We start from the raw sequence: 22,709 nt of genomic DNA, 5'->3' as shown, positions 1-22,709 counted from the left end.
GCCCTTTGATACCCCAAGATTCGAAGCATTCTGGAAACCAACTCTACAGGCAGGGATTGGCCTGGATTATAAGATAGACAATGATGCTGGTGAGGCGTGAACTTCGTGGCTCAAGCAGACACAGGAGCCTGTGTGGGCAACTCCTGCCTCATGGCAAGATGAGGAGGAAGAGGGGGACAGGAGCTGGTTGAATGGACACGGGGAATACTGGGTGGAGAGGAGGAATGTGCTGTCTCATTAAGGACAGAGCAGCTGGGAGTGCACAGTGGGGCGTGTTTACCTTTTTTTATGAGAGACTGACTTGATTTGTAAGCTTTCACCTAAAGCACAAGAAATTAATTAAAAAAACAAAAACACGTCCCTGTTACAGTCTTGGACAGAGCCAAGTTCTACAGTTTATCCACCTTCTAACATTAGAAACATCTACTGCTTTGAAATTGGGCAAATCTGCTGCAAAAGACCTCTTTAAAGTGTTAAAAAGGAAAGATATCACTTTGAGGACTAAGGAGCGCCTGACCCAAGCCATGGTATTTTCAGCCACCTCATATGCATGTCAATGCGGGACAATGAATAAGGAAGACCAGAGAATTGAGGGCTTTAAATTGTGGTGTTAGTGAAGAATATTGAATATACCATAGACTGCCAGAAGAACAAACAAATCTGTCTTGGAATAAATACAGCCAGAGTGTTCCTTGGAAGCAAGGATGGCAAGACTTCATCACATGTACTTTGGACATGTTATCAGGAGGGACCAGTCCCTGGAGAAGGACTTCATGCTTGGTAAAGTGGAGGGTCAGTGAAAAAGGGAAGTCCCTCAAAGAGATGAACTTGATAGACTGGCTCCAACAATGGGCTCAAGCGTAACAACGATTGTGAGAATGGCGCAGTGTTGCTTCCCGTTGTACATAGGGTTGGTATGAGTTGGAACTGACTCCACAGCACCGAACGGCACAACAACAAAGGTTAAAATGTTTGAAGGTGAATAATAACTGTTCCTAGAGCTATCTTGAATGATTTTTGTTACCATTCAAATGTCTTACCTATCCTCTCTATCTCCGTGGGTCAGTCTGCTTCAGCCTTTCTCCACAGCTGTTGCCACACTGCCAAACTGGCTTCAGCCCTATGGAAACTAGTTTGATTGTGTAATACTCCTGCCTTAAAACCTTGGTTCCCACTTGCTTAAAAAGTTAACTCCAAACTCTGTTTTACCCTTTAAAATCTGGACCCAGATTAGCTCCTCTGTGTTAGTAACTAGATAGAAACTTTAGTTATCTTCCTCTTTGGTACTTCATTTTTCTAGTCAATTACCATATCCTGTCACGGAGCGCATGTGAAAAAGACTTAGGAATTTAAGTTGATATTAAATTCAGTGTAAGTCACTACTGTGATGTGGTATTATTTATATAAATATAATTTATATAAATTATATAAACATTATTTATTGTCCAAGTGAGATATTTTATGGAGTAAAAGGGACTTTGTTAATAACCCTAGATAACAGCATTTTCCCAGGAAAACCAGGATGTATGATCACTCCCTATATAACCCCTATAGTCCAGTCAGATTGTATTACTAGTTGCCTTCCTTTTTTTAAGTACATCTTAGGTTTTTATGTCTTTGTATATTTGCCTTTATTGTTTCTTTTGCCCTTCCCTCCCCAATGTCTGGAGCCTATGCATCCTTCGGAACTCTGCCCAACTCATTGAGCTTTCCCAGATCAGCACAGTCTACAGAGATATCTCTCTCCCCTGAATTTACTTAACAGATTGCCTATATACTTAATTTCTAGCTAGATGTTCTGATTTGTCAGTTACGTTACTGTTTTGACTGTTGTTTTTTGACTCCTTTTATTGTTTAGCTTTTTCACATCTTCCTGCACTGAACTGTATGTTCTTAAAACCAGTGGCCATATATACACACTCATGTTCATTGTAGCACTGTTCACAATAGTAAAAAGATGGAAACAACCTAGGTGCCCATCAGCAGACAAATGGATAAACAAACCGTGGTACATACACACCATGGAGTATTATGCAACGATAAAGAATGATGATGAATCTGAGAAACATCTCACAACATGGATAAATCTGGAAGACATTATGCTGAGTGAAATTAGTAAGTCACAAAAGAACAAATATTGTATGAGACCACTGTTATAAGACCTCAAGAAAAGATTTAAACACAGAAGAAAACGTTCTTTGGTGGTTATGAGGGTGAGGAGGGAGGGAGGGAGAGGAGAATTCACTAACTAGATAGTAGGTAGGAATCATCGTTGGTGAAGGGAAGGACAGCACACAATACAGGGGAAGTCAGTGTAAGCGCACCAAAGCAAAAGCTGAGGACTTTCCTGAACACAACCGAATACTTTGAGGGACAGAGTAGCTGAGGATGGGGCCTGGGGACCATGGGGGACATTTAGGTCAACTGGCATTAACAAAGTTTATTAATAAAATGGCTCCATTTAAGATTCATTCTATTGCAAATAGCTGTATACCCCTAGTTGTCAACAGTACATTCACTGTGATATCCTTTTTTAAATTTTTTTGGAGACCCCTACACTACATTGGAGTCCTGGTGGCAGTTCGAATCCACCAGCTGCTCCTTGGAAACTCTACAGGGCAGTTCTACTGTGTCCTGTATGGTTGCTATGAGTCAGAGTTGACTCCATGGCAGCAGATTTGGTTTTACACTGCATTGATGGTGACTTTGTCCACCATTATTGATGCATCAGCACTATCATGGATGAAGCATGTATGAGGATGAGTCAGACTTGCGCCTTGCCCTCAGGTAGCTTACAGTGTAGTAGGAAAGAGATGTATACAGTGATGAAAAAGATGTGAGGAGAACAGATAAAGTGCTGTGGGATCCAAAGTGTAAAGAAAACACCTTTAGCTGACCAAGAGGTAATATTTGTGCTGTACACTGAAAGGTAGACAAGATTTTGGTTGGTCGTAGGGGATAAAGCAGATGTATTGGCAGGAGAAAGACACAGAGAACAGGGAGTTTACAAAGTTACTCCATTTTCCTAGAAGGTAGCACGCATATACAGAGTAACAGTAGATAAAAGTGCAAAGGTAGTTTGGGAGAAGATCCTGAGTGCTTCTGTAAGAAATCTTTGAAATATTTTAAATAGGATAGTGGCATGGTTAGAGATGTGCTTTAGGACTATAAACCAGGCAATGGAGGCAATACCAGTCACAGGCCATTACAATAAGTCGAATGAAAAATTATCACAATGAGCTGTAGTGGCTATAAAACTATTGCCGAAATTGGACCTGTATGTCTTGGCAATTACTGTATTCCATCAAATCTAAGAAGGCTTTTGTTTTAAGATGCACCTTTATTTTGCGTACCAGTGAAGGAGAAAAATATGCTGCCAATTAATTGTAAGATATATCCTGAATTCAGAAATCTTTATAATGAAGAAACATGCATCTTAAAATCAGTGAAATAGAGCAGTTGCGTGTGGGGCACATAAAAAAGATATTCAAGAGAGAAAAGGGAGAGTTGAGGAAATGAAGGAAGGGCTGAGATCAAAGACACAAATGGAGAAGTTGACCTTGAGTAGGAGTAGAATGCGTCTTCCTCTGCTGTGAAAAGAAGGAATGAATGAGCAATGATCCTGAGAAGATTTGAAGTTGAGAAGCTAAAAATTAAGCAAATTCCTATTAAATAACCTTCACCTTGATAAAAGAGAAGACAAGATTATCTGCCAAAAGAGTGATGGTGATGCGCTTGAGGGCTTGGGACTTGAGAGTGGAAAAGTTTTCTAGTAAGTGGGGTATGAAAGATAGGAGGTTAAAAAGGAGTAAAAGAATTCCCAGCAGAAATGGAGGGCCCAGTGAAGGTTAAAAAGCATAGATTAAAAAAAAAAAAAAAAACCCAATTGGCCTTATTTTATGATTTTGTCCAGGAACACTTGGTACCCCGAGAAATGGATAGAAGAAAACAAATGGAAGGCACTTTCTGCAGGGTAGGATATTGACTGGACAGGTATGGTTAAAGGATAAAAAACCGAGATAGAAGAGCTAAATAATCTAAAGAATACTGTTGATTTGGCTTGCCATGGAGTTCAGGCTAAGAAAGGAGAAGCGAGACCAGAACACCAGTGATAGGTAAACTGAAATTAAAAAAAAAAAAAAAAATTGGTGGGGAGGTTAAGGGATTGGTGACAAAATTTAAAGAAGGTAAAGAAAAAATTCTTTTGAAAAGAAGTTTTGAAGTAGAAAGTTGATTGGGAAATTTCAGAATTTAAGATCATGGAGGTAGAATTCTAAGAGTTGAGCCTTGAAGATGAAGATCTGTTATCTTTCTAAAGAACAGATGAGGGTATGTCTCTGAATGGCCTGATAACCATTAGGGCTCCCCATTTCTCAAGATGAAGTCTTTACTCCTTACAGAAGAGAAAATTCTTCACAAGCTGGCTCCATTCTACTTTCCAGGCTAATATATCTAATAGGTCATCATTTCTTATGAACCCCATGTCCTAACTACATAGAACTCCTCTATTCCCAGAATCCTCAAGGCTGTTTCCTGAATCCTCGAGGCTTCTATACATCTTTTTTACCTTTGCACATGCTGTTCCATTGCATGAAATGCTGTTCCTATTCTTCTCTGCCTTGCAATCTCCTTTCTGTCTTCAAGATCTACTCAGATGTCACTTCCTCTGAGAAGTCTTCCCATTGAACATACCTTCATCTGTGCTCCTACAGTACTTTGTTCATATATCTGTTGCATTTTACCACAAGCGTATGTATTTATATGTCTGTTTTTCCAGTAGATTGTAATTCCTTGAAGTCAGAAACATCTATTTTTCTTCTGTATCCACAGTGCCAAGCACATAATATTAGTTGTTTAATATTTGCTTTTTGTTGTTGAGTTTTGAATGAATGAATTAATTTGGTACATCTCAGAATTAATGTGCATTCATGTCACCTTATAAAAATTGAGATTCTGATTAAGTCTGAGGTGCGGTCTGAGATTCCGTACTTCGGGCAAGCTCCCAGGTGTCGCCAGTGCTGCTGGTTTGTGGAACTGATCCAGAGTTTCTTTGCCCAAGTAAATAGCAGAAGCAGAGTCAAGATAAAGTTATCAGAAATGGGCAAGGGGAGCAGTTATAAGGACACTGACATGGGAAGACCTTCAGTATAAACACTGGAGCCCCCAAAATGATAAATGCGTTAAATAATCTGGATACTTTAATCATAGAATAAAGCAGGAGACCGTTTGGAGGATGCTAGTTGGCAAGACTGGGTAATAGGGCTCTAAGACTTATATTTTAGAAAAGAAAGATTCTTGGGCAATGGCAGCTTCTGTGAGTTGGGACTGCTGTGAAGGTGTGCCTTCCACAGAGGAGGCTGTGCGGGAGAGGAGTGGTGGTAGCAGAAGCTGGCTTTTTGGGGTGGGTCATGAGAAGGGTTAGGGGCCTTCAGTATTTATTCACAATGAAATGGCATTTCCACCTGTGTAGGCAGGAATGATGAGGGAAGAGGTAAGGCCAGATTATGGGGGAAGGGAAGCCCTGAGAAGATAGTATTATTAGAATTTGACAAGTGATCATTTCCTGATCTTAAGTTTCCAGGTTCAAAGCATGAAGATGCTCTTTTTTCTTCTTTTAAACTCATAGATGAAAGAAAGTCTCACAGGTCTGGTAATGCTAAGGATAGGTACAGTAAAGCTAATTTTTTTAAATAAGTAGTGTTATAGAAAGTAATACATGCTTTTTAACATGTGAAAAATTGCAAAGATGAATAAAGAAAATGTTTTAAATCTCTTCCCACTATGTTCCTTGCCTTATAATGATGTAATCAATATTAACAGCCTGATGTGCACTCTGCCAGCTTTTATCCACACAAACTTATGTATACACAGACAGGAATTTTCTTTTAATTCCAAAATGGTATTTTCACATGCACGTTATTCTGAGTGTTTCTCACTTAGGTGTATGTCTTAAACATCCGTCCAAGTCAGTGAATAGAGCTGTAACTTATATTTTTCCTAAACATTTTTAAATAGCTGTGTATAAATACAGATGTACCATAGTTTGTCCTGCCATTCTCCCATCGATGGACAGTTTGATATCCTGTTTGATGAGACCAAAAAAAAAGTTTTACTGTTACCAGAGCTTCAGATAATATAATTCTGTGACTTCAGTCAGCCATACATATCAAAAATAACTTTTATATCAGTGACATCTTTTAATGAAGCACGTCAGTGTCTAGACCTGTGCTGTCCAATACAGTAGTTGCTGGTCACATGGAGCTATTTAAATTTAAATTAGTTAATATTAAATAATTTCAGTTCTTCAGTCACACTGACCACATTGCAAGTGCTCAATGGACACGTGTGTAGTGGCTACCATATTGGACAGCTCAGAATAGACCACTTGCATTATCACAGAAAGTTGTGTTGGCAACCTTGTCTGCACACTCCAGTGTTACATCTTAAAGAAGAACATATTTTTCAGTGGGTTAGTGTTTTAATGATAGTACATTTAAAAAAAAAAATTGCCTTTATTCGTTGCTTCTGCAGTTACTTCAATGAGAATCAATACCCAGATGAAGCAAAGAGAGAAGAAATTGCAAATGCTTGCAATGCAGTTATTCAGAAGCCAGGTAAGTCAGCAAGCATAGCTTTGCTCTGTGGTGGAGTCCTCAGTTATAAATCAGCGTTCAGGATACTAAATTTCATCTTAGTTTCCCAGCTTGGTGCCGTCAGCTCAATCTTTGCCATCCTTCTGCCAGTAGTTACTGCCATGTTCTGTTCAAACAGTACATCTCAGGGATGCTGTTATGGTATTCAGAATCACATGCTCACATTGGAAACTTCCCAGGGAGTGACCCTGCAATAGGATATGAGTCCTTGGCATTATTTTTTCAAAGAATGTATAGATTTCTTTTTTCAGAAATATAAAATAAATATATCAATTCCATAGTAACTTTAAAGTTTAAAATATGTAAGCAGGGTTTGTTAATAAAAATATTGAGTTATATCTTTTTACATTTGTTGTAAATTATGTAATTCTGCTTGGGGAAGGAATTATTTTGGGGTTTGGCTTCTCTGTCCTTCCCACATTGGGATAACTTCTGCTTCTCTAGGAAAAACTTGGAGGAATTCTATTTTGAAGTCCTTGCTATTGTTTCTATGCAAGTCAACAGAGCCACTTGAACATATGTGTTTTTTTGTGTGTGTGCTATTCTACATTTTACAGTTTTTATTACCAGAAATGATTCTCATTTAAGATGGTACAACTGATCTCCATTTGTTTGGTTATTTTAATTGGCAAACAGCAATTGGCCCTCCCCTAGCTATAAGCCAGACTTCTAGCAATCTAGACCCTACGAGTCAGCTCCAAGTACATGTAAGTGAGAGCTTCTGTACCCTTATTTCAGCCCTAAAGCCATTCAGGAGCTTGAGCTATTCCTGGAAAACACTCTACCTCTTACCATTCAGACCCTAGCAAACCTGTTCTCTAGTTTCCCAGCCCACTGTGGATTAAAAGGTGAAAAACAGAAAAAAACAGAGGCAAAGGGAAGTAGTATAGGTTGTTCATTATTGGAAAGCATAGTACTACCAGTAAAAAAGGACATTTGATAGCAAAGAAGATAATAAACCTGAAGAACAAACTGAATTCTACTATCCAACATAGCTGGATTGTGTCTACATAGTTACGATGATCATAGTGACCTGTAGTCTTCAAGAAAATGTGTAATATTCTCATTAAGATGGCAGGAAACATTTAATACAAGGCCTGAAAATGTAAGCAAAGTTCAGTTATCTGGCATCTTGATACAGAATACCATATTTATCTAGAATGGTGCCAATTAAATGAAGCCTCCTTGATACCATAACGTGAACTTTGATCTGAAACCCTAGTAGACTAGACTGACTTTGTAAAATTCCTTAATAATGTATATGACTTTTTAGATTGAAGCATGTTATGTTACTAAGTGCTATTTTTTAAATTCATTTATGTGTTTATTCATTCAGTAATTTCCAAATGTGTACATGGTACTAAAAAAACATGCTAAAAAAAAAAATCTCCTCTACAATTATTATAGCAATAAATGCAATCTAAAGCATCTTTAATAAAAGAAAGGAGAAGTATCATCCCTTGAGACTTGTTCATCCTTGGGTTCCAGATATAGATTATCTGAATTTTATTGCATGCATTCACAGGCAAAAAGCTGTCAGATCTGGAACGAGTTACCTCCCTGAAAGTATATAATTGGTTTGCTAACAGACGGAAGGAGATCAAGAGGAGAGCCAATATCGGTAATGTATCAGAGAGGCTGTTTTCTCTTTTTGAAACCATTACAAACATTGTGTTTATTTTAAGAGTGCAGTTTAGAAACTTTAGGTCTAAGTGATCCTGGCATTTAAGCCTAACAAGAATTGCCCTTATGTTTTTTTTCATTGTATTCTTAATAATCCAAACTTAGTATTATTTACACTATTTTTATTATAATAATAAAACAGCATTGTTATAAAACTCATTGCTCTTAATGTTTTAGAATGTAATATTAGACATGCCCCATTGCAGATTACTTATGTGGGACACGTTAAAGGTACCTGTAGGGGCTTGAGGGAGGGAATATGATACCCTAAGCTCCTGTGTTATTACTGGACTGTAACTGAGATACGGAAACTCTGGTGGCCTAGTGGTTAAGTACTACAGCTGCTAACCAAAAGGTTGGCGGTTTGAATCCACCAGGTGCTCCTCGGAAACTCTGTGGGGCAGTTCTACTCTATCTTATAGGGTCACTATGAGTCAGAGTCAACTCAACAGCAATGGGTTTGATTTTAACTAAGATATGTATTAGGAAATACCTGATTAATAATATTAGAATAAAGACTTTCTAGACAAGGGACACAACAAAAGGCAGTAGATAAAAAGAGCATTTAAGAAATTTGAATTGATAAAATTGGGGTAGGGGATTGGTTTTGAGCTTCTAAAATTATATTTTATTTATAAACATGCTTCCAGTTCATCCTTACAGTTCTCAAATGTTTTATAAACTCCCAAGACTAGAAAGCTATCTAATTGTTGTTGTTGTTAGGTGCCGTCAAGTAGGTTCCAACTCACAGCGACCTTATGCACAACAGAAGGAAACACTGCCCGGTCCTGAGCCATCCTTACAATCATTATTATACTTGAGCTCGTTGCTGCACCCACTGTGTCAGTCCACCTCATTGAGGGTCTTCCTCTTTTCTGCTGACCCAGTACTCTGCCAAGCATGATGTCTTTCTCCAGGAACTGATCCCTCCTGACAACATGTCCAAAGTATGTAAGACGTAGTCTCACCATCCTTGCTTCTAAGGAGCATTCTGGTTGTACTTCTTCTAAGACAGATTTATTCATTCTCCTCGCAGTCCAATGTATGTTCAGTATTCTTTGCCAACACCACAATTCAAAGGTGTCAGTTCTTCTTCAGTCTTCTTTATTCATTGTCCAGCTTTCACATGCATATGATGTGATTGAAAATACCATGGCTTGGGTCAGGCGCACCTTAGTCTTCAAGGTGACATCTTTGCTCTTCAACACTTTGAAGAGGTCCTTTGCAGCAGATTTGCCCAATGCAATGCGTCTTTTGATTTCTTGACTGCTGCTTCCATGGCTGTTGATTGTGGATCCAAGTAAAATGAAATCCTTGACGACTTAAATCTTTTCTCCATTTATCATGATGTTGCTCATTGGTCCAGTTGTGAGGATTTTTGTTTTCTTTATGTTGAGGTGTAATCCATACTGAAGGCTGTGGTCTTTGATCTTCAAGTCCTCTTCACTTTCAGGAAGCAAGGCTGTAGCATCTGTATAATGCAGGTTGTTAATGAGTCTTCCTCCAATCCTGATTTCATGTTCTTCATATAGTCCAGCTTCTCATATTATTTGCTCAGCATACAGATTGAATAGGTATGGTGAAAGAATACAACCCTGACGCACACCTTTCCTGACTTAAACCAATCAGTATCCCCGTGTTCTGTCCGAACAACTGCCTCTTGATCTATGTAAAGGTTCCTCATGAGCACAATTAAGTGTTCTGGAATTCCCATTCTTTGCAGGGTCATCCATAGTTTGTTATGATCCACACAGTCGAATGCCTTTGCATAGTCAATAGAACACAGGTAAACATCCTTCTGGCATTCTCTGCTTTCAGCCAGGATCCATCTGACATCAGCAATGATATCCCTGGTTCCACATCCTCTTCTGAAACCGGCCTGAATTTCTGGCAGTTCCCTGTCAATATGCTGCTGCAGCCGTTTTTGAATGACCTTCAGCAAAATTTTGCTTGCGTGTGAGATTAATGATATTGTTCTATAATTTCCACATTCGATTGCATCATATTTCTTGGGAATAGGCATAAATATGGATCTCTTCCAGTCAGTTGGCCAGGAAGCTCTCTTCCATATTTCTTGGCATAGACGAGTGAGCACCTCCAGCGCTGCATCTGTTTGTTGAAACATCTCAGTTGATATTCCATCAATTCCTGGAGCCTTGTTTTTCGCCAGTACCTTCAGAGCAGGTTGGACTTCTTCCTTCAGTACCATCGGTTCCTGATCATATGCCACCTCTTGAAATGGTTGAACATCGACTAATTCTTTTTGGTGTAATGACCCTGTGTATTCCTTCCATCTTCTTTTGATGTTTTCCTGCATCATTTAATATTTTCCCCATGGAATCCTTCACTATTGCAACTCAAGGCTTGAATTTTTTCTTCGGTTCTTTCAGCTTGAGAAATGCCGCGCGTGTTCTTCCCTTTTGGTTCTCCATCTCCAGGTCTTTGCACATGTCATTATAATATTTTACTTTGTCTTCTCAAGCTGCCCTTTGAAATCTTCTGTTCAGTTCTTTTACTTCATCAATTCTTCCTTTTGCTTTAGCCGCTCAACGTTCAAGAGCAAGTTTCAGAGTCTCTTCTGACATCCATCTTGGTCTTTTCTTTCTTGCCTGTCTTTTCAGTGACCTCTTGCTTCATGTATGATGTCCTTGATATCATTCCACAACTTGTCTGGTCTTTGGTCACTAGTGTTCAATGCATCAAATCTATTCTTCAGTTGGTCTCTAAATTCAGGTGGGATGTACTCAAGGTCATATTTTGGCTCTCGTGGACTTGCTCTGATTTTCTTCAGTTTCAGCTTGAACTTGCATATGAGCAATTGATGGTCTGTTTCACAGTCGGCCCCTGGCCTTGTTCTGACTGAGGATGTTGAGCTTTTCCATCATCTCTTTCTACAGATGTAGTCAATTTGATTACTGCGTGTTTCATCTGGCGAGGTCCATGTATATATGTTGGTGAAAGAAGGTATTTGCAATGAAGAAGTTGTTGGTCTTGCAAAATTCTGTCATTCCATCTCCAGCATTGTTTCTATCACCAAGGCCATATTTTCCAACTACTGATCCTTCTTCTTTGTTTCCAGCTTTCGCATTCCAATCACCAGTAATTATCAATGCATCTTGATTGCATGTTTGATCAATTTCAGACTGCGGCAGCTGATAAAAATCTTATTTTTCTTCATTTTTGGCCTTAGTGGTTGGTGCATAAATTTGAATTAATTAGTTAACAAGTAGTTATTAAGCACCTAACAGCTTCTCAAACCTTACATGTATAGCATCAGGGGCTCAAGAATGTCAAATATATATCTCCCCTGACCCGTGTGCCATTGAATTTCATCCATCTGAAGTTTAAAAAAAATAAGTTGAGGAATCTAAGTTCTTGTTTAGTTACACTTTCATTTCTTCAACACAAAAGTTAATTTAGTATTTCACCCATTATAATAATGTAACAGATAATTTAGGGATCTATTTGCTTTTTTCGAAGAAGCAGCAATCCTGGAGAGTCATGGGATAGATGTACAGAGTCCAGGAGGCCATTCTAACAGTGATGACGTCGATGGAAATGACTACTCAGAGCAGGTGAACAGTTGAACAGAGGTTCTTGGTTACAGAGTGGATGGGACAGTGTGACAACTCAGGTCTGTGGGTGTGTTTTGTACGGGGTGGGGGAGGGGAAACAATCTAACGTCCTCCCATTCTGCTTAGATGTCTAGTTAGATTTCATGTAATTTGAAGGAATGTGGTAAGATTCAGTTGTCCTGTTGAATTGTGAGAAATCATTATTCACCCACATGGATTTATTGTCATACAACAGGATACTTGGCAAGTACGCAATGGGGAGGAGGAGGAGGGAAGAAGTTCAGAGGGAGGCAGAGAAGCAGAGAAGGTAGAAGAAGAGAGGAGGATCTGATCCAAACAAGCAAGTTACACCATTCACCACATACACACTCAATGTTTGAGAAATACTAGGGGCAACTGGGTAGCTGTAATCCATGCCTAAACATGTACCAATACAGGATGCAATGGCAAGTCCCACCCACTATGGCCCCATTGCAGTAGGAACCCTCGTACCAAGATGAGTGGTTCTTCCAGAGTCTCCCTGGCACGTTGACACACATCCTTTCATCAGTGCAATACCTGCATGTCTTCCCGTTTCACCATGGTGTACTCCTCATTGCCTGGAAAACACTTACTTAATTATAGCCACTGGATGGAATAATTCAGTAACTAAGAATGTAGGAGTTATTCCCCCCACATATCTATTGTCATATTTCATTAAAATTTTTTATAGGGTTTAGAGTTCATTTCCATTTGGAATATGAAGAGAATGTGCAGCCTTTTCCCCTAGACCCCACCCAGCAGGAAAACGTTCACGCTTTCCCAGGGTGTTTACACCTTTTCCTTGCCCCTCAGCCAGCTCATAGATATAGTCCACTGTGTTCCAAACTGTCGTTTCCCCTATTTTTTCTTTCTACCAACTGTTGTATAGCCTCTGTTTGCCAGCTTGAGCAGACACTGCAAGGCTGCTGCATTTCTACACTGATCCTTTTTAAACTCTAAAGGCTAATCTGTGAAAATGACAATGAAACAATGATATCCACACTTCCCAAGAGTTCCTTTTTTTCCTTTTAGGACTCCAAAACATATCTCAGACCTTTCACTCAAGAGAATGTCCTATAAGTCTTTTTAATTAGAAACATTCTTGTTATTTTTCAGTCTACTTCCATAGATGGCTCGTTCCCATCTTGTTTTACAGATGCCCTAAGTAGTACATCCCATGCTTTTTTCCCTAAGAGACTTACCCTTTCAGAGTTCTTTGATACAGAATTCCCCTGAAGATGTGACAGGTGAGAAACTTACCCCTTATTTGTAACACCATCTTCAGTCCCTGACATATATCCCAAAATGCCAGTTTCCTTTCACGGCTTTATTTTTTAGCACATGGAGCTTGTCTGTGGAAGGAGTGCTTCACACTCCTGCTAAATAAAATACCTGCCACTTTCATTACACAGCTGCCTTACAGCAGGAGAATTCCACACTTCATATCCATTTCAGGCAGTTAATACTTTTGAACTGTCGTAACTTAAAATTATTTCTTTCTTTTTGGCAAAAATGCATTTTTAATTGTAAAGTAGTGGGCATTTGGTCTGCAAGATATTGTTCTGTAGTTTTAAACTTTGTTTAGCTTTCTCAGTTAAATAGAGAGATACCCTGAATTCTAATAATTTGATTGAAAGAATGCCAGTCTAGAAGCTAATAGCTTATGTGTATGGCCTTCAAGATTAGTTCTTTGTTTCAAACCAAAAGATCCAAATTGTTGGTTTTATATCAGTCACTCCAGGTTTGATCATCATCACCAGCAATCTTTCTGAAAGAAAGAATAAAATCCCCAGTAAAAAAAAAAAAAACATATTAGTACTTTTTATTAGTTGGATCATAAAAATGTCATCAACTCTGAGTCTCTGGACCTGTATCCATCCAGTGTCTACCTAAATACAGTTCACCTTTATCATGAGACCCTCCCGTATTCTGTTTCCTTCATGAATGTTCTACCTCCCCTGCCCCAGCATGTCTTTCTGTGAGCTGGAGAATTTTAGCACTCCACTAATAACATCTTGTTTCTTATTTCTGCACATCTAGGATGACAGCACTAGCCATAGTGACCACCAAGACCCCATCTCATTAGCTGTGGAAATGGCGGCAGTCAACCACACTATCTTGGCATTGGCCTGTCAAGGGGCCAGCGAAATCAAGACAGAGGCCCTGGATGACGACTGATCAGGAAGGATTAAACATAAGACGTTAACTTAGTTTTAGATGTAGCACCTTAGCAGACTTTCCTCGGTCCTTAACATGTGTTCTTAACAGTATAACTTTACAGTTTCTTGTATGTCAGTTAGCCGTTAGGGTCTTGTTCTGTGAAGATGGCATGGTGCCCTCAGCCTTTGCATATACTCTCTCAGTATTAATTCCCAGTAAATAATAACCAACCAACCAACCAAACTTCTCTCTCCCAGCCCCTGAGGCTAGAAAATCTTGCTGCTCCGTCTTAGCATTCCAAGAAAGTGCTTCCAGGTATTTAGATAGCCCTCAGTTCTCAAATATTAGACAATGTATAAAATCTTGGATACCTTTAGATTCATGTAACACTAGTCTGTACACCCTTTTCCTTCCCCAAGACTGATAGGATGCAAGCTGAGGTCGTTTGGCACAGGATGGACAGACACCACTTGGGGAGTATCCACAGAGTAAAAGGAACACTAGAGTCCCCACCTCAGCATGAGAATAATTGATTTCCAGCTGCAATAAGCCGTGCCTCATTATAGTCACACTGTGGCTAGATTATATTTCTTTGGGTGCTGTGCTAAGAATGTCAGTGGATTTTGGTTGATGTTAACATGCCTAACACAGACATCCTTTCCTTTCACAAGCTGTGTGACTTAGTAGATAAAATACTGCCTTCTGCCTTTGGGACCATGATTTAAAAAAAAGACAAAGAAACAAAACCCAGCTTGAGAGCATTGGAAAAAATATGACCTGAATGTCTAATGGATGCTAACGTCCAGTTCTCAGAACCACTGTACTTTATGTGGCACAATTACCAATGCCTGCCTGGAAAAGTCCTGAGGTCATCATAGAAGTTACTTTGCCTCCTCTCTGTGTCCCCTTTTCCCTGCTACAAGGATGAAACTGAGGTCAAACATGAGTGAATGAACTTACTGTCTTTGTGTCTATTAACTGAGGCCCCTCAATGTGAGAGGTTGAGGAGGACTTTATAATGGGATTATGCTGACTATCACAAGTGCAAATACCTAGAAAGGAGCAGAAAAAAGCAGGGGACATTTACCACACATTGTGGCGGTGTGAGAACACAACGAGATGTGACTGCTTTAGTGTTCTCTTTACTCTGTCCTTGTAGAGGTATGAAAAGCTATATTGCTACAGGCAATTTGTTTAATAATTGGAAGCCATATTGATAATGGATGTGGTAATATTTGTAAAGTTTAATCTACTTTAAGTGGCAGTAACTAATGGAATTTTTGTCCTTGATCACATATGTAGTACTTTTGTTACTTTTTAAAGATATTTATATTTGATAAATCCTTTTTTCATTTTGAGAACTCAAAATACCAAACAGTGAATTTGTGTTATAAAGTCACCCTGTGATCACCTTGTCATCTAGTAGCAAAATGATGAACTACTCATGCATCAAAGAAAATTACATCTGCTGGTCTTGTATGAAGTGATCTCTTGACATCCCGATTAAATGACACACTGTCACTGCAGGTAAGAGGAGACAGCATTCAGCGTAGCAGCATAGGGTGCATCTGCGGGAGGCTCAAGTGCTGCGTGTGTTCTGCCTCATTCCATCTCTCCTTTCTACGAATAATGAAGCCTTGGTTAAAGGGGAATATGGGGCTTGGTAATAAGCAGAGCTTCTGTCGTTATGTCTGTTATCTGAAAACAATTTCTAAAGTAGAAGGAAGGTGCCATTTCCTCACCACTTCACCCCTCCTCCCCCACCAGATGTATTCAACTTAAAACCATTGAGAGAGAGACTTACCTTCCTTGTTTTCCCTTTCTTATTACTGAGACATTACATACCCACCAGTTTTCAGCTGGTCTAACTCTACGTAAGGCACACACTGACTAGACCATCTCCCGCTCTGTTTATTTTGCTTACATAAGTGAGGAAAAGTCTTTGAGAGGACTTGAAAGTGCTTCAGAGACCTTTGTGCAAGCCTGATCCTACTCTCGTCTGTGGATTTCAGGGGGAAAACGCATGTGCTTTTTCCAACTTCCCAGAATTGAAGTAAAGCGGAGCAGTCTTTCCTGTTTCACTGTATTACTTGAACCAACCATTTCAAGAGTAGTATTTGTTAATCTCAGGAATGATCCCCTCGGTTCTATTCTTTCTTGGTTTGTTTGACTTTTTATTTCAATTAGGACATGTATTATCTTTCTTTCCTTTTATTAGAAAAAATATAACATATCTTCTCATTTTGGTGGAATTTTGTCTGCTTATTCTCAGTTGAGTCAGAAAGAAAATGAAAGAAAAAAGTATACTCTTTGACAAGCCACATCCATGATTTATTGTAAGGAGATTATTATAATTGATAGCTTCTTAATGATAGGATTGCTACTACCATTTGTTCTTGCTGGCCTTTTTAAAGGAACAGACTCAAACTGTTAGACAGCTGCAGTTTCTAAAGAAATACAATGATAGCCACAGAAAAGCTAAAAGGTTTCATTATTTTAAGACTTATGGAAAGAAAGAAAAATCTTTTGGGAATAAAGGAGAATTAGTATCCATGAAGGCAGTACCAGGCCCTATCTGGCAATGTGGTAAAACTGAAGAATATTCCTACCAGTGTAGGATAGTATCCTATTCAGTTCAGTAGAAATAGAAGGAAGGGAAATAGATTTCACCAACAATTCTCTGATTAGAGAACACTGCTAGCCTCCTATAAAGACCTACTGCCTTACCTATAACTTTTGGTTTTTCACCAAGAGTCTACTTTTGGACCTCGATTTAAATCTTCCATCGGTTTTCTATTTGTCCTCAGGTTCAGTTCTGCTGTCTTGTCCCAGCCACTTTCATTCTCATAATGGCACATGAAGTTGCCACTGTTTAATCTGTAATATCTTTAGATGAGAGATTTTTTTTTTTTCTTAAGCTTTTTCAGGCTTTAGAGGTGGTATTAAATTAGAAACCCTAAGCTGCTCTATTACTGGAAGAAAAATATCCAAGCTCTTAAGAATTTTATGCCCTTTAGTGGCTCTGTTCCTCTTCTCTCACCACGTCTGTCCTTCAGGCCTGAAAGGACTCTCTCAGGGGCTGTTCCTTCCTGTTTGAGGAAGACTTTATTAAAATGTGTGGGGTGGGAGGAATCTTACTGACTGTTATTCATGTAATTTATCTGTTACTATTTTTTTCTCTCTTGCTATATTTAAAGATACTTTAATTGAATTACAGAGGTCAGATGGGTGAACTTCCTACTTTTTTTTACAACACAACTTTACATAGGGACCTTTTAAAGATGGACCATCCAAATGCAATGTCTGCCTGTCTGTTTATAGCCCTAACATCAGATGAAGGCCCAGGATGGACAATACAGTACACTCGTATCTGAGACCTTATGGAGCCATTCAGTACCAAGTAGACATCTTGGTTTATTTCAGCAAAGCTTATAATGGTGGAGCGTCCCTTAAGGCAGTTTCCTTCTTCACAATCTCAATCCTTTAAATGGTTGGTAAATGTCATTACCTCCCACCTATCCATGAGTTCTGTACAGTTTCCAACATTGTCATTTGGTGGGACAGCCCCCCACATACATTCCTATGACCCTTCACAGGAAGAAGGAACCTGGGGCAGAAAGGCATGGAACCCCCTCTAGGGTACCTTTTGCCCCAGCTCAGTAGGGATGACCACCTAAAGATGTGAGGAAGAAGTGCATTAACACTGAGGCATGCGATTGTGGTACTCCAGTTCCTGGTAGATAATCCACTGATCAGTAACACCTATTTTGGGTTCAGACATCCAAAGGTATTTTTACCTTGAAGGAAAAAAAAACTCAAGAACTAATACAGATGTTTCAGTTCTCCCTATTTGGCCTTTGTCTTTAGGAAACATTGGTTTTCAGATCTTTCCTCTTGAATTCCAACCATCAGACACCAACTATAAAACAGACTTTCATTCAGTCAGGAATCTCCAATCACATTCTCTCAGTCTTCTTCCATTTTTGTCTGTGCTCCAGAACTGGTTCTGATCTGACCTGGAATCTGTTACCTTTGATAGCTGGCAGAGCGGGTGGGTATGGTCCATTTCTTGACACAGCTGCTCCTTCCTGCTTTGCAGCCCATCCTTTTTGACAGCTACATATTCCACTGACCAGCTACATTCTCTATCTTTACAACAGTGGAAATAGTCCCTTTTTTCATAAGTGAACCCCACCCCTGTCCTAAAAATGTGAACTTTAAGTCCTTACTGTCTCTTTGCTCTTAAGAAGGGTTTGGTTAGAAGCAGTCTTCCCATTTAACTCACGGCTCTGCCTTTTAAAATTGCTTTTTGTCATTTTGTTATTCAGAGAACAAGCAAAGTATTTTTTCCCCAATGAGTCTCAGCAGATTCTTAGGCAATAATTTTTCTTCTTGATGATTTTGTTCTTGGTAACACTCTACATTGAGTAGTCCTGACCCTGTACATTGTGTGTTGATTTTCTGTGTTAATCTCTGTGATTTTCATCTTAAGTCAGTGATGATAGTTTTTGTCCTTTTGTTGTTGTGGTTATTGGCAGTGTTTTACTACTGTATTCATTGGGGCTGCATTGAGACCAGCCAAATCCATTTATAGCTTTACTGAGCCGGATCTACTTGTCAAGACTTCCCAAGTAAAAGGTGGGCACATTGACCAGCTTCTGCTGGTGGCATCTTGTGGGCGGGGGGGATGCTTTGGGGTGAGGGTGGGAATTACACATATAAAGCATTCCTTTTCTGGGTGCTCTTTAAATAGCAAGGATCTTTAATCAGGATTTGGGGATCAGTTGTCAGCCATAGTGAATTTGGCAAATGGAGCTGCATGCCCTGAAAGCCCTCTTACTGTTTCTTTCTTCCATATTGTCTGATTTACATTGCCTAGTGATGCCTAAGTTATCCAGTTTAAAGGTATTGCACAGTAATGAGAATGGAAGGTTTTCCAGAGGAGGCAACTGAATGGCCAGTGCTTTGCTGAGGCAGTTATCCTCTGAGGAGACTGCGATAGTATGCTGGGCGGAGTACAGGACCTTCCTTTTTTCTGTAATGTGGACTCCTTCATTATATACTGTTTGTTTCAAAAGATGACTGTCACTTAAAAAGAAAGATCCCCTTGCCACTTTGAAAAGAATTTACGATACTAAGGTTGGCAGGAAAGGCTTTTTGAATGCATCAAGCCAACAAGTCAGTTTTCTGATTAAAGAAACTTCTCTCTCACAAACAGGTTATGTTGGGAAACTCTGTTCTTAATTCTCTTTATTTATTAGCCTCAATGATATGCTGCCACTCTTGCCATCTTAGAGGGCCGATCGTTGACTCATTTCTCTCTGAAGTGCAGCTCTGTGCCTGTGTATGTACATTCAAGAGCTAGAAGTTTCTGTGCTAGCTTTATTGTTCTTTCTTGGTGGAGAAGAGAAATAGCAGCAACAAGAAACCTCATGATCTGAGAAATCCAGTTTCTTCTAACCCTGGGGTTTTTGTTCATTTTGTTTTGTTTTTATCAAGGGGCGAAGAAATGCAGGAGAGAAAAGATTGAGAGAAAATTTGTATGCACCCAGGTATCTTACACAACCTTCTTATCATAGTCACCCAGGGGTTTCACAGACATAGTAAGTGCCTCAGGGTTACAAACATCCACATCTCTTAACTTCTTTCTGACTCTTTATACTGTGCTGGGGGCCAGGCAGTAAGCAGAACTAAATAGAGTTGATTTTATTCAGGTGAAATCTAACTGGCATTGTTATACCACTTGACAGTTTACCACGCACGTCTCACACCCATGATCTCATTAGCTAGCTCCCTAACAACAAACAGAAGGCTGCATCTGCAGGGAGCAGCTTTGCCTTTTCCCTCCCCTGCCATCCATTTAACTTGGTAATTTTTCAGATCTCTTTGCCCCAGTGTTCCCCGAGTGGTATTTGGACTCTCTGTGCCCTCCAGTGAGTGTCCAGGCACCCAGGTGCAGGTGGCATATGGACAGCAGTGGGTTGTGTGCTGTCATCGCTCTGGGGTTACCCCAGTGAGGGGCGTGTGTGCACATACAGCCTAGCTCTTGCTTGGGATACCAGCTCCTTCAGCTCCATTTTCATTTTCTCTCTCTTTTAAATAAAAATGGCTCTGTACAGCCATAATAACGCTCAAATTCACATTGGTGTGCTGTGATCAAATGAATGTTTGGCTGAATCTTTTCAAATTGTAACCATGGTAATTTGAGGGGGGTGGCATAGAATGACTATATAAAAATATAATGACAATTGCTCTGAATGACTGAGTGTCCTCCTGACATGTAATTAGCTGTTTTAGCAAGATGTGGATTGGCGTGGTCATAACTAAAAGGATTTCTGTCCTTTATATGATTGAAAATGGCAGATGTCCCATCCCCTTGTCCCTTTTAGCACTAATGCTCCCGGGAACATTTGAAACAGCAACCCAGTAAACTAAAATAATGACATGGTGCTCACGTTCTCTCAAGTGGAAGAATAGGATTTGGATTTATTTCAGCTTCAAAATGGAAGCCTTTGCTTATTGCTCCCCATGTGACTTCTAAAGTATTTGAAACCTCTGTCTCACATCCACTTGCAGCCTGTTCTACCTTTCAGTAGAAACCACAGTCAGAATTCCAAACTAGCCAACCACAGACAGGCCCTCTAGGTCACTGTCCCACTTGCTAACCAGCTACCGTATCATGTTGGCCTGACTTAAGGACATTTACTGCTTAATGAGCTCCCTAGAATTTTCAGAGTTTTCCTTGGTTATGTGATATGTCCACTGCCATCACTGCAGGAAAGTATTTATCAAACAGCAGTTTACATAGGGGTTAAGTAAGGTTTTCCTTATTGAATCATATGATCTAGAACAAACAACACGACACGAACACATAAGAATGAATTTATACCTACCAGCTTTAAACAGCTATGTGGCATAAAGGGAGTACTGGTACTTGCAATATCCTAAAGTTCCTGGAGCAAAAGAACACCAGTGAATTTTCCCCAGCTTTTCTTACATCACTGTTCAATGTTGTCACCAGCGTTATTCTGTTAGGGGTTTCTTTTGTTATCCTGAGTTTTCCCCACTTCTCTTCTTCCAACCACCCTGTCCTGTGGGTTGTCATGTGGTCTTAACTCCCTACACAGCCACGACCGTGGCATCCACTCTTCTCACCCTGAGGTATCAGACACTGGATGAGAGCTGCAGAGTCGCAGCTAGCCCTGCTCTAGCATATGTAGGTTTTTTATTTTTTCTTTTTCCATCACTTGCAGAAGTTTTTATTCTGTTGTATGATCAAGAGTGAGCCTGCAAGAACACCAGCACCCAACATAGTGCCAAAGGTCCCTCATGAGCAGTTTGTCTCCAGGAGGCTCATAGTTGTGCTAGGCAAGCCCAGGTTCCGGAGCCCTTCCTTTCTCAGGGCTGGACACTCCAAGATTGGTTAGTAGCCACTAAAGAAAATACAGCTCTTGCCTTTTTCTTTCTTTCTTTCTTTTTTTTTTTCATATTTTGCTGCTTCCCCTCATACACATCTTTTCCCTCCTCCATGTATCTGAAGGAATCCTAACCTAGCTTAACTGTCTAATTACAAAATCAGTTTTATAAAATGCTGAGGTGGGCAGCTTATTTATAATTGTCCTCTTCTCTCGACCAACAAACACACACACCTTTAGAGTTGAGGAAAGGTCCTTATGCCACAGTATTGTTTTACTTTTTTTCTTCCCAAAATACCTACAGTAACAATCGAATGTGTACTAGTTGGGCTAGATCAGGAAAAAAAAAATGTGTAAAAGGTTTTTGCTTAGCATTTCTCTTTGTGTAAGATATAAAAGCAACTTTGTGCCCATGCACCCTGCACACCTGCATTCCAGAGATACGTACGTCATGGAGCCTGCTTGCAGCGGGACCCTACCTGTCTTCATGACAACTGAAATGATTATGAATTTATGACACCGAAGATTAGAGCATCCCTTTGCTTATTTGCTCAGCTGAAAGATAGCTAAATATCTTCATTATAATTTAGAGCAAGTCTTAAGATTAAAAATTCTGAGATCTGACTAACCAAAACCAAACCAAACCCAGTGCCATCAAGTCGATTCCGACTCATAGTGACCCTACAGGACAGAGTATAACTGCCCCATAGAATTTCCAAGGAGCACCTGGCGGGCTGACCCTTTGGTTAGCAGCTGTAGCACTAAACCACTATGCCACCGGGGTTTCTAAGCTCTGACTAGACGACTAGAATACTGATTTGAGAGACATGCAGTAAAACAGCCAGCAGAACATTCTGATGATTTGCTTACATTGAAAGGAAATAGAATTATCATTGCAGTTAAAACCTTGTAACATGGTCTCTTATTTTAGGGATCAGAGTATTAGATGTGCTGCCGAAGGGATGGTGCTCTTCAGAAAGAACTGGAGTTGGGAAGATTTCCCTTCCCAGGTGTCTCCAGAGAACACTTTGGTGACTCAAAAAACAAACTAGCACCCCGCTCCCCTTCCCCTAATAAGAAAAGAAACCCAACTCACAAAAATGGGTGAAAACATAGGGGGTGTTTACCCATAAAATTTTTTTTTTTTCTATTTTAAAGAAACATCAAAAGTAAATTGTTCTTAGAAGAAACTGGAGTAAAGA

At 39.7% G+C, this 22,709-nt stretch overlaps 1 protein-coding gene across 4 annotated transcripts in view; it reads left to right on the top strand.

The window, feature by feature from the left end:
- The window catches only part of HMBOX1 (homeobox containing 1), a 292,062-nt gene extending 273,289 nt beyond the window's left edge, over window positions 1–18,773 (top strand). Inside the window, exons 7-11 of one of the 4 annotated variants that reach the window (XM_049865706.1) lie at window positions 6,532–6,614; window positions 8,179–8,274; window positions 11,817–11,911; window positions 12,147–12,218; window positions 13,973–18,773. In XM_049865706.1, the coding sequence (XP_049721663.1) occupies window positions 6,532–6,614; window positions 8,179–8,274; window positions 11,817–11,911; window positions 12,147–12,218; window positions 13,973–14,110 (484 nt within the window). In that variant the 3' untranslated portion in view covers window positions 14,111–18,773. The remainder of the gene's footprint in view (window positions 1–6,531; window positions 6,615–8,178; window positions 8,275–11,816; window positions 11,912–12,146; window positions 12,219–13,972) is intronic. The other 3 variants (XM_049865705.1, XM_049865704.1, XM_049865703.1) reach the window with 3 other exon arrangements.
- Window positions 18,774–22,709: the final 3,936 nt, after the last annotated feature.

The sequence above is a fragment of the Elephas maximus genome, chromosome 22, assembly GCF_024166365.1.
Source record: "Elephas maximus indicus isolate mEleMax1 chromosome 22, mEleMax1 primary haplotype, whole genome shotgun sequence".
Classification (NCBI taxonomy): Eukaryota; Metazoa; Chordata; class Mammalia; order Proboscidea; family Elephantidae; genus Elephas; species Elephas maximus.
Note: the sequence above shows the minus strand (reverse complement) of the source record. Positions and strands in the feature narration are given on the sequence as shown.